The sequence below is a fragment of the Diceros bicornis genome, chromosome 20 (assembly GCF_020826845.1).
Source record: "Diceros bicornis minor isolate mBicDic1 chromosome 20, mDicBic1.mat.cur, whole genome shotgun sequence".
NCBI classification, from domain to species: domain Eukaryota; kingdom Metazoa; phylum Chordata; class Mammalia; order Perissodactyla; family Rhinocerotidae; genus Diceros; species Diceros bicornis.
This window is the reverse complement of record NC_080759.1, coordinates 47,601,692-47,613,872: the sequence shown is the minus strand read 5'-3', so window position 1 is coordinate 47,613,872 and position 12,181 is coordinate 47,601,692. Positions and strand designations below refer to the sequence as shown.

The 12,181-nt window shown below is 37.7% G+C and overlaps 1 protein-coding gene across 1 annotated transcript; it reads right to left on the bottom strand.

The window, feature by feature from the left end:
* Positions 1-1,298: 1,298 nt before the first annotated feature.
* Positions 1,299-2,226, bottom strand: LOC131418925 (transcription initiation factor TFIID subunit 11-like). Its single transcript, XM_058563495.1, has one exon. The coding sequence runs from the start codon at positions 2,182-2,184 to the stop codon at positions 1,561-1,563; it is 624 nt and encodes a 207-aa protein (XP_058419478.1). The 5' UTR covers positions 2,185-2,226; the 3' UTR covers positions 1,299-1,560.
* Positions 2,227-12,181: the final 9,955 nt, after the last annotated feature.

Genomic DNA, 12,181 nt, shown 5'->3' with positions numbered 1-12,181 from the left:
TAGGGGCATCTGAGCTGTGCTGTGAATGTTGATAGTAACTGGAGAATACATCTCAGACCTTTATTTTAGAATGAAGAAGTGCTCTTGTACAATGCATGCACAGGTAGAATATGCACCAGTGTTGCAAGTCCTGATAAGCCTGCTTAGTGCCCTATTGTTTCTCTGCTGCTTTACTCAGCTTTTGATTTCTAAGGGGATTCTCAGTAAAAGGACTGAAATCAAGTGTATTTTAAGACAGTGTTTTGAAATAAATTTTGATGCCTATAGAAACACTGGCAATTTCACATGGTATAGCAAACAAAAATTGCACAAATAACAATAATATAATGGCAGTTATTTTCCAAGTGGCTTTTGGGGGTCTGATTTTTTCTCTAGTCATATGAGGCTCCAAGTCTGTGTTACTCCTTTTACATGGTCAAAGGTCACTCACTGATATAAAATACTGTGGGAAGGAAAATGAAAATAAAGATCTTACTTGACTTATGGTGGGGTTACGTCCCAACAAACCCATTGTAAGTTGAAAACATTGTTAAGTTGAAAACGCACTTAGTACACCTAACCTGCCAAACATCATAGCTTAGCCTAGCCTACCTTAAACGTTCTCAGAACACTTAAACATTAGCCTACAGTTGAGCAAAATCATCCAACACAAAGCCTGTTTTATAAGTGTTGAATATCTCATGATTTATTGAATACTGTACTGAAAGTGAAAAACAATGGTTGGATGGGTACAGAGTTGTTCTAAGTGTATTGGTTGTTTACCCTCGTGATCACGTGGCTGACTGGGAGCTGTGGCTCACTGCTTCTGCCCAGCATCATGAGAGAGGATGTATTGTGCATTGCTAGTGCAGGAAAAGATTGCAATTCAAAATCTGAAGTACAGTGTCTGCTGAATGTGTATCACTTTTGCACCATTGTAAAGTCAAAAAATTCTAAGTTGATCCATCGTTAGCCTGGGACCGTCTGTAGTCATTTTAGAGACAAAAAGGATTTATGATTTTATTTTTATTTTTGCAAGTTGGAAAACAGTTTAATGATCACTCAAATAAAAACCAACATACAACCTTAAATATTTACAAGGCCAAACTATTTCACTTCTTCTGCTATACCCATATTCTTTAGGGTAAAGAATCACAAGTGAAAAATTTCCAGTTGTTTCATTTTCCTAAACCACACGTAAGAAACAACCTTACTCATGGCAACTTCCAGTTTCAATGTGAAACCATCACAGCTCCCTTGGAAGAGTTTTTTCTCTTCCAACGCAGTTTCCAGACCAGAAGATTCTGGAAAGGCCCTGCGCCTTTCTTCATCCAACCAATCAGAAAGAGTGAAATGTCTCAACAGGCCCTAAGACGTCAAGATACTAAGTCAAATCCAGTATCAAACAGGCTGCTTGCCTTTTCTAGGTGGGGCCAATATCAGAGTTTTTAGAAAGACGTTAAAATCCTACGTAAATCCACGGCGGACTGAGACACAGAAGCAGCACGGCACAGTCTGAGGCCACAGGAAGTCTGCAACCAGTACTTGTTCCTTCACCGACAGGCCCATCGTGACTTTGGCCTAGAAGAACATGATCTTTTTGCGCATGATGTTGGGGATTTGCCCCTTGGAGCTTAGCCTCCGAACAGCCTCCCGCAGATGCTTGGGTTGGAGGGGGGGCGTTTCCCCCCACCCCTCGCACACGTCCAGGGCCTCTTCCACCACCTCCCCGACGAAGACCTTGGCGATTCCGGACATGGCAATGACCACGTTCTGGGGCACCGACCTGCCCGCTATGGTCTGGATCAGACTTTTCATGGTTGCCTTCGGGAAAGCTGACCCGCGACACACTTCATAACGGCTCAGCTGCTCCTCGCACAAAGACGACACCAGGATTTTCATCCTCTGAATCTCCTCTTCATCCACTTTCTCCTTCCTCCCTTTCTCCGCTTTGGTGTTTACTTTTCGTCTTTTGGCTGCAGGAGGAAATAACGAGGAGTCTTCCCTTTCACCTGCCGTTAGATCCGGGCCGTCCTGACTGCCGAGCTCGCCTTTGTCCGCAGAGGCTTCCTTCAGTTCCCCAAGTTGGGCTCCCAGGATTCCATCCTTGTCACTGGCCCCGGGGAACATGGGGACAGCTGGCATCTCACCTGACACACCTGTGTCCCCACCTTTGTCTGCGGGCGAAGAGCTGGCCTTGAGCATCCCGGCGCTGGAAGACGCAGGGCCTCGGGCCGAGGTTGTCTGATCAGCGACCTGCAACGTGAACATTGAGAAGAGTTTAGCGTTAGACTTGCTGCTGTCTTTCTACTGAGCCATATTTGTGAGCTATATTTGTGGAGGAGTGGACAGATTCACACACACACACACACACAGACGCGCACACACAGGTTTCCTCCTCCCACAACGTGAAGGAACTTGCAGTGGGAGATTGGTTTTACAGCAATGTATAACAAATTCCCACAAATTTAGCATCTTAAACAAACCCGGCTGACTTACTGGTTTATAGTCCGTAGGTCAGAAATCTCGCCCTGGGTCCTTCTTCCAAGCCAGCAATGGAGAATCTCCCTCCCGTGCAATCCCTTCAGATCCGGGATCTCTCTGACTTCGGAAAGGGCCCAGTCCCTTATAAAGGGCTCCCACGATGAGCTCACACCCACCCGGCGAATCTCATTGGACTTCCTCGGTCACCTGATTCCTAACCTAATCAGGGGAGTGACAGCCCACGTGGTGCTGGGTTCCGCCCACGCAGCCCATGTGGTGCTGGGTTCCGCCCACGCACACCGGGAGGGCGAGGCATGAGGCGTGCACCCCAGGGGCTGGCGCACTGCAGCCTCTTAGAATTCTGTCTGCTACAGAGTTGAGAGTTTACATTTTGTGATAATAATGGAAGCATTTGCAGTGAAAAGAAGACATATCTATAAAGCTGCATTTTAGAAAACCTAAATGGCTGCATAATTGCCTCAATTAATTAGGCAGCAAGTCCTTTATCAGGTGTTTTGAGAACATGTCGGGCTGAGGAGGGGAATACAAAAAACCTAAATAGACACTCCTTTGGCTACCTTTTGGGCCGGATTGAGATGGTCCTTTGGCATACCTCTCCCAAAGAGATGTACATGGAATTCCACAGGAAGTCTTGTGGGAAAGCTTAAGCTTTCCTAATAAAATAGACATGTCACAGTCGCTGATCCTTCTAGCCCTCTTCTATCTTGAACATGGTTGTGATGGGTGGAGCTGAATCATCCTTCTTGTACCCAGATGGAAATGCCATGAAGCCCAAAGAAGCCACCTCTGACCTCTCTGAGCTGCTGAACCCATGCCAGAGCTGCTGCCTCCAGACTTCAGGCTTCCTGAGAAAAGAAGCCCCTACATTAATCTACTGTTAAAAGACTTTTCTGATCCTTGTGGCTGAAAGTTACAACTGATATAAATCATATTTAATGTCCTAAAAAATATGAAATTCCATGACATCAAATTCATGAAGTAAGTAAACACCATTGCTTTTGTAAGCATTTTTACCATGACTTTTTTTTTTTTGAAACTTCAGTGCATGGTTGTGTATCCTAGTTGTTAGTTTAGCTCTCTGTGTGAGGTGCTGCCGCAGTATGACAACTGACAGATGGGTGGTGTGGTTCCACAACTGGGAAATGAACCTGGGTGGTGGCAGTGAGAGCGCCAAATCTTAACCACTAGACCACCAGGGCTGACTCAACCATGACTTTTTATAATAATTACTTGATACAAAATAGTATATTATTAAGGATTAAATCCTACGGCATTAGCTGGGAGTTTGCACTGCCATTTTTAATTGAGCTTTGTTGTCAATGCTGGTTTAGATTTTTAAAAATAAGTATGTTGAAGGATAAGTGAGCCTATCTACAGATAGAGTGAGCATTGAGAAATTGATGAAAATAAGATTTTCGACTTATGAAGTGTATAATGAGTGCTAAAGATTGAGTCTTAGACATAAGTTAATGAGTGTCATATTGTATAATCAAGAAGAATGAAATTTGGACACCAAGAAATATATCTTGAAAGTTATCTTGGGTATCCAGATTGATCAGATTTTGATTGTCAATGAGTCAAAGGAAAGACTTTGCCAATATGGCAGAATGCCATACAATGGACATCATTACAAGAGATGTGGGGTGGCATATTGAGTCAAAGAGACGTTAATACATGATGGAGCAATTAGTTTTGTCACTCATTCATGATTCTTCCAAAACAAACATAAAAGACACCAAACAGATATTGATGAACTCATTAAATACATCAAGATATTTCTCACTACTTTTTTAGCTTAGTTCAAATACAGTATTAATCAGGTCAAGATCATATCTTAGACCCCTGGATAGCCTGGTTAATTTTCACAAAGAAAATTAAATTTTATAATCGTGGCTTCTATGACTAACTTAGATCACTTATGAAATATATGTCACTGATCATAAAGGACAAAGGAGGAAAAGTACACAGATGTTTCAGGGAAAAATCCTTCATCATTACTGAGAAATAACTGTAAACACCTGCAAGCATAGAAGTGCAGAAAGTAAACGTAGCTTAGAGTTTTATAGCTCAATGGTTTTTGATAAATATTTCTAATTGCAGAAGTCTTGGTTCAAATACTTCTTTGGATGTCCAGTATATAAAACAGAGAGTTGCCCTGGGTGATGAGGAAGTAAATGAGGGGTCTGTAAACCAAAAGCCTGGTGCTCCTTATGCATTTCTCCTCCCGGGGCGCCCATTCTTTTCTCTTCCACCAAAACTGCCCTCTGAAATAATTGTAAAAATGTGAGAATTGGAGTTCTATGAAGCACAGTTGTTAAAACACTGATCTAGCCAGGTGCTTTCATTTTAGAAATCAGGAAATGCCAACTGGTCTGAGATCATCCAGTCTGGCACTGGCAAACCTGGGACTAAAACTCAGGTAATGGAATTCTTTTTGTATAGTATAATTCAATAATTCACATTTATTTATTTCCCACATAGACTGAATTGAGTATTCCAGATGGGTGAGTAGTTGTGCTCCACACTGTTAGTTATTCAGGGATCTGGGTTTGTTCCAATTATATTGTTCTAGCCTCCCCTTCGGCAGTGTCATCATTTCCATGGGGGAAAGCTGGTTGCAAACGATTCCAGTTGGCACTAAGAAGGGAGTGTGGACGAGGCGTGCCCATGAAATTGAGACCTAGGCCTGGGAGTAGAACTTAAACACATGGCCACACTTTTAACTGGGCAGCCACATGCAGAGAAGAAGGCAGGACAGATTTTGAAGGACAATTGCGAGTTTCTGTCATGGAACCCTGCGGATTCCTACAAATTGTGAAACATGCATAATCTTTAGTTCTAATAATAAAATTATCTCATATTTAGGAAATCTTCAAAATCCTTTCATGTCTTTTTCTCACTAGATCCTCATGAAACCCTAGTGAAGTTGAAAGAGCAGGAATACCCATGCCTGTCTCAAAAGTGAGCTGTAGGCTTTGGGAAGTACAGCAATAGCAGCCTTTTAAGATAAAATTTCATATTACTGCCAGCATGGTTGTCAAACTTCTAAGAAAGGCAGCTCATTAGTAGAAATGATTTTTTTGACTAGGTTATAAAATCTTTTTTCTTTCTTTTCTTCCTATTTCCTTAAATGTATTTCAGTCACTGTGTAAATTTTCTACTTCCTTTAGTAGATTATACACTCCTTAAGGGAAGTATAAGGTGTTATCTGCTGTAGGATTCCCATGGCCTTTACTGAAATGTCTGAAACTTAGACACTTATTGAGTAAATTTCAGGTAAGTTTTAAATATCGATTACTGCCTAATTGGTAATGATTGAACCAGAGCAGTTATAGGGGTCTTAGTTGATTTGTTTTTTGGGCTTTTTCGTTACTTTGAAGTAGGCATTTAAGGCTTGATAACAAAACTTTCAACACAGTAAAAGGACATAAAATAGACATTAACATAAAGATAGCTCTAGACAGACCAGTTTGTAAATAATAGTAAGCTCATATGTGAAAATCAGGTACTGTAATACTATTGGTCAATAAATTGACTTATCATGGGAACAAACTCCTTATTTTCAAAAAGATAAATAAAACATTTGGCTGAGCTCATATTTAATTTTCTGCTATCAATATGTTGTGTATGGTAAAATATTGAATGTGAAAACATGACTTGTTGAATTGAGGGAAAAAAAAAGCAAAACCTCTCTGTACTCTCTATCCATTCCATCACCTCCTTCCGGAAGGATTTTCTGGCAGTTTTGAAGGTTAAGAACAGCTATATTGCACTTAATTGGCTTCTAGATTCTGTTTTGTGGAATCACATTTTGGACAGTGTTTAATAGGCATGGCATTAAAAAAAATGCTCTCTAGCCAAAGAAGGTTGGAAAGTGATTCATACTTCAGTCCCTCTTGGAAATTCGCCATAAACATTAGAATATTAAGTGATATAGGGAGAGTTGAGGTACAAATGATCTGTTTAACTTCTTTAACCTTGTTATTGTCTACTGGTTTGACTACTTAGTGTGTTTTCCTTCTACCCTCCAGCCACAAACACCTATTATCATTCCATAGATCATGGATTTATATTTTCTATTTTTTTGGAAGCAGTGGTAGGACTAATCTCAGACTTTTGAAACAAGATAAAAGGCATATATAAAATATCAAAAATATTTGATTTCTATTTAATTATTCAAATATACAAAACAAATGCAATTATAGAAATTTGTCTATGATGTTGTCTGATAATCTCAAATTTCATTTTCATAAATAACATTGGTGCAGTTTCCAGAAGCAAAAAAAGTCTCTAGAATAAATTTTAGTCATTTATCTTTTTTTTTTTGAATTTTAATGTTTCCACTTACACACGTGATGTTATTTAAATGCATAAATATGGTCACATCATTTATGTTTTGGGCTCTCTTCTTTTTTCCCTTACTTCATCCTTGCATTTCTTCTCTCTTTCACCCACATTAGCATTCCTGTCTCTACTCCATGCAACTCACATCATCAGCCGATGACAGATCATTCCGCATATTTCATCTGGAATCATACATGTGGAGACACATCCACACATCCACACATTGAAGGACAGGCTTCTGGAGGTCAACTTCTTGAATTTTCACTTTGTGCTGGCACTTGCTGTGTGACCTTGAAGAAGCTGTCTAACCTCTCAGTGACTCAGTTTCCTTCCTTTTAAAGTGAGGATAACAGGATGTTGTGAAGATTAAGTGAATTATTCCATGCTATGTGCTTAGAAAAGTAGCTAGTATATAATGAATATTGAATAATGTCAGTCATTAGTATAATTATCACCATATTATTAAATTTGTTGATAGCTTGCTTTTCGAAATGTGATGATATATGCACAATTTTCTTCATCTTATTTTCCTCACTCAGTTATACTTTTTGGAATTCATTGCAAATCAACTGATTTACCTTAAGTTAATGTCTTCATATTTTTCCATGGTGTGTATATATCATAAATTATTCAGCCATTCACCTAGTGATGGATTTTTATTTTATTCCTAGTGTTTTACCATTGTGAATAATGCTACAATAAACACCTGAGTATTATGTCCTCTGTATTGGATTTTTTCCTTTTAAAAAATTTTAATTGTGGTAAAATACACATAACAAAATTTATCATCCTAACTGTTTTTAAGTGTAAAGTTCAGTAGTGTTGTGAATTCACATTGTTGTGCAACTAATCTCCAGAACTTTCTTCATCTTGCAAAACGGAAGCTCTGTATCCATTAAACAATAATTCTCCATTTCCCCTTCCCCCAGCCCCTGAAAACTATCTTTTTTTTCTTTCCCCAAAGCCCCAGTAGATAGTTGTATGTCATAGTTGCACATCCTTCTAGTTGCTGTATGTGGGACGCGGCCTCAGCATGGCCAGAGAAGCAGTGCCTCGGTGCACGCCCGGGATCCGAACCTGGGCTGCCAGTAGTGGAGCGCGCACACTTAACCGCGAAGCCACAGGGCCAGCCCTGAAAACTATCTTCTACTTTCCGTCTTTAGGAATTTGACTACTCTAGATACCTCATGTAAGTAGAATCAAACAATATTTGTCTTTTTGTAACCAGCTTATTTCACTTCGCATAACATCCTCCGGGTTCATCCAAGTTGTAACGTGTCAGAAATTCGTTCCTTTGTAAGCTTGAATATATTCCATTGTATGTATATACATTTTGTTTATCATTCCTCTGTTGATGGACACTTGGGTTACTTCCACTTTTTAAGCTATTGTGAATAACGATGTTATGAACATGGGTCTATAAATATCTCTTCAAAACCCTGCTTTCAATTCTTTTGAGTATAAATCCAGACACGGGATTGCTGGATCATATGGTAATTCTATTTTTAATTTTTTGAGGAACTGCTATACTGTTTTCCATAGCAGTGGCACCATTTTTCTATATTGGTTTTTATTTCTATTGGCTTTCTCTTAACATGTTGAGCCCTGAGTAGATTAATAGCTTTTAGAGATTATTTATATAAGAAAAAGAAAAAAATGTGTGAAAGCCCCAAAGAAATCTACCAGACCATGTGGAATCATCCAGGAAGGAGTCTAGAAGACCTGGGTTTGGAATTGATGCAGCTACTGTCTAATACATCGTAAATAGTTCTTGGTAATTAGATAATCTCTGCTGTAGGAAAAAAAAAAAGGCTAACTTTTGACATTTAAGTGTATAATAATTATATTGTCATATGTTCATAGGTGTCTTCAGGAGCTGAAAATTCACCTTTGTATCTGAAAATGTCAGCATCTTTGCAATTAACATCAGCAGTTTCTTATCAAGATCCAGAATTTATTTTTGAAACAAAAGTTTTATTTTTCCTACTCTTTGTGTTTCTGTGCTCTAGGTTTTATATACACACTTTAGCTCCTAAATGACGTTTGTTAGCTCACATGGTCTCCTTATTGCATAACATCAAGTCCATCGAATTATGTAATTTTAACAATATTTTTGAATTATGTTATAAAAAATAATTTCTGTTCAGTGACTAACAGAAATCAATAATATGGCAGATCTCAGTTATGAAAAGTCATAATAGTTACTGCTTGTTCAAATACATTCACAATCCATCACTGTATGTACAGGTTTGTTTACCATTGAGATCACAGGATCAAGCAGTGCTTCTCAAACTTTAATGTCCGTATAAATAACCTGAGGTTCTTGTTAAAATACCAGTTCTGATCCAGTAGGTGTGTAATGGAGCCTAAGATTCCTCAGTGCTAACAAGCTCCCGGGTGCTGCTGGTGCTGCTGCTCTGTAGGCTACACCTTGAATAGCAAGAAGCTAGAGGACCAACAAGGATCTGACTCTCGTGGCATGAAATGAGTCAACATTTTCAGTAGCTTTTAATCTAAGGTATTATCTTTGTTCAGGATGCATTTTCCTAAGGTCAAAAAATTCACTTAACTCTAACTTACTAAATTGATTATTTCTCTTTTCTCCCTCCCTCCTCAGACCGTAATCACTAAATTCTTCTTAACTCCAGTCAACAAATTTCTTTCTTTGCACCTTTTAATTTTTTCTTTTTGATACTGTACTACTTCGTTTCTTTGAGCCCCTAGATCAATAATGTCCAGTTACTAACACTTCAACTTTGAACAGATTTGACACATTCAACTAATATATATATATAATTATTATATATAAAATTATAAATACTTACGTTGATATATAATTTTATATTGACTATTTAGAGTTATTATATAAAATATTACGGTAATTAGAATTCTTATATGGTAAAGAGTTTCCACTCTTATATGGAGACTATGTAGATCTGATGATGAGGGAGTGATTCTATTGCACTATTGTTTATATGATAAAGATGTTTATATTCTATCAAGTTTTTCCAACGTATAATTATTGCAGTTGAAGAAATATAATGTCAACACTGGTACTCATGAAAAAATGTAATGTTCTTTTAACTAAAAAGAGGTGCCTTCAAGGGAAAGAGTCTGGTTTACCAGAGCGTGGAATTGACTATCAGGAGTCAGATAGGATTTCATGACCTGAAGATTCTCAAAGACCTGGAGGAGTCCAGATGTTGAATTGTGGACTGGGGACTTGGTTGCTTTATAAGAGGAGACTGTGGAAAATTAGATGGTGTGTTGTACGGAAGGAAATAAAAAAGACGCAAGACTGCTATTGACCTCAGGGGTGAATTTGAGGCACCAGCAGTGGAGCTGACTACTTTAATAAACAATGAGTAGAAGTTCAGTTCATCAATAGAAGAAACGCCAAAGAAAGTCTGACAGTTGATGCCTACTCAATCTTGAGCTTCTTTTTCCTATGGAGTTTAATCTCCCTATCCAGCCTTCCTTCTCTCCTTTTTTCTGTGACTTTTTGTCTTAATTCTTCTGTTCCTCTTTTTATTTTTCCTCCTCTTCAACTCTTAAAGTCATCATTGCAACATCAATGTGTTTCTCATTACTGCAAAGGAAATCACAGTTATGAAGTTAGATGTGAGTCTAATGAAAGCTATTTTTGATTAATTGATTTTAGCAACATAGACATGTTCCAAATAGACCTTGGCTTGAAATGCATTGATTTGGAAGTTAACATAAGGTAGGAAATATCTTTATAAATATTTACTTCTGGACTCAGAACTCAGAGAAGTTTGGTTGTACTAGTGTAAGCATTTGACACCCAGCAAAAGCTTTAGTGGGAAGAAAAGACCACCAACTTATAGAACTTATAGCAAGGTGTCTTTAATTCTGAGTATGAAAAGATATAAAAAAATGTTCCCTGATGTGTATGAATATAAACTACCACAGTTAATATTTTTATATTGCTTTAGAGCTAAAAAACAGTGTTTAGAACTTAACAGTTTCTTACTTCTTAATTATTCCATTTACAGTAGAAGACAAAGATCATTTAAAGATTTTATGAACATTAATTTTCCCCTTAATTTCAGTACAAATTTTTTTCATTTTTCCCATGTAGATAGATAATAATGAATAATGAAAACCATTATAAAGCCAGAAATAGACACACATACACATAAAAATGCACACATTGTATTTTAATTCAGAATGATTTAGTTCACTAGGTTTGCTAAAATATTGTCTACAAACATATATATATATTTGTATATATTTTTTCTTTTTTTTAAAATGTCTGTTTTTTTTCTTTTTTCTTTTTTTTTTTTTTTTGCTGAGGAAGATTCACTCTGAGCTAACATCTGCTGCCAATCTTCCTCTTTTTGTATGTGAGCTGCCACCACAGCATGGCCACTGACAGATGAATGATGTAGGTCAACCCCGGCTGCCGAAGTAAAGCATGCCGAACTTAACCACTAGACCACCAGGGCTGGCCTGATAATATGAATGTGTTAATAAAAATATACATACATTTATATGTGCATAAATATAAATATATATATATTTGTATTAGTTTTTAAATATTCAAATGTTTCTAGTGCAAGATTCATGAGACATTAGAATAAAAATAAATAGAACACCAATATATTCATTGTAAAGTCTGGAAGTGGTAAAAAAATCAATTTTTGTGAGTTTATCTAACATACCTGTGAAAGACAAAATATGAACCTGGCTTAACTCCTGCAAAGTTATAATTAATCTCTCTAAATTTAACATTGTTCTACTGCAAGAATAAATTTTATCTAATACATAAGTATGTAAATAAACTCAATGAGATGGAATATTTAAAAACTTTTAGCCGTTACTCTTCCAAATCCCTCTAAGGCATTTTCATTTAGGTCTCAGCTTCTGCCTTCTTCCCTGATCTCCCATTTTAGAATAGCCGCCACTCTCTACTAAGTCAATTTCTATTTCCTGCATAGTGCTTGTTGGCACTTGAAATTTTCTTGTTTATATATTTACTTGCTTACTATCTATCTAATTCAGAGATGGATCCAGGTTTTGTGGGGGTCTGAAGCTTACACAATTTTAGTGATCCTTTTAAAGAAAATACTTCAAAATTATGAGTATGAAATTAGATACAAAGTCTCTTGGACAGACTCACGCAAGTAAGGGCCCTGAAGCTCTGTCTCCTTATCTTCAGGGTGAATCCATCTCTGGTCCAACCTCATAGCTTGTAAGATTCCTGAGAGCAGGGATTTTGTATCTTGGCTACTGCTATATTCCCAGCACTTCATAGGCACTTAGTACATATTTTTTGAAAGAATAAAGGAAGGTGCATGCCCCAATCACACTTCCTTCATTGTGCATAATT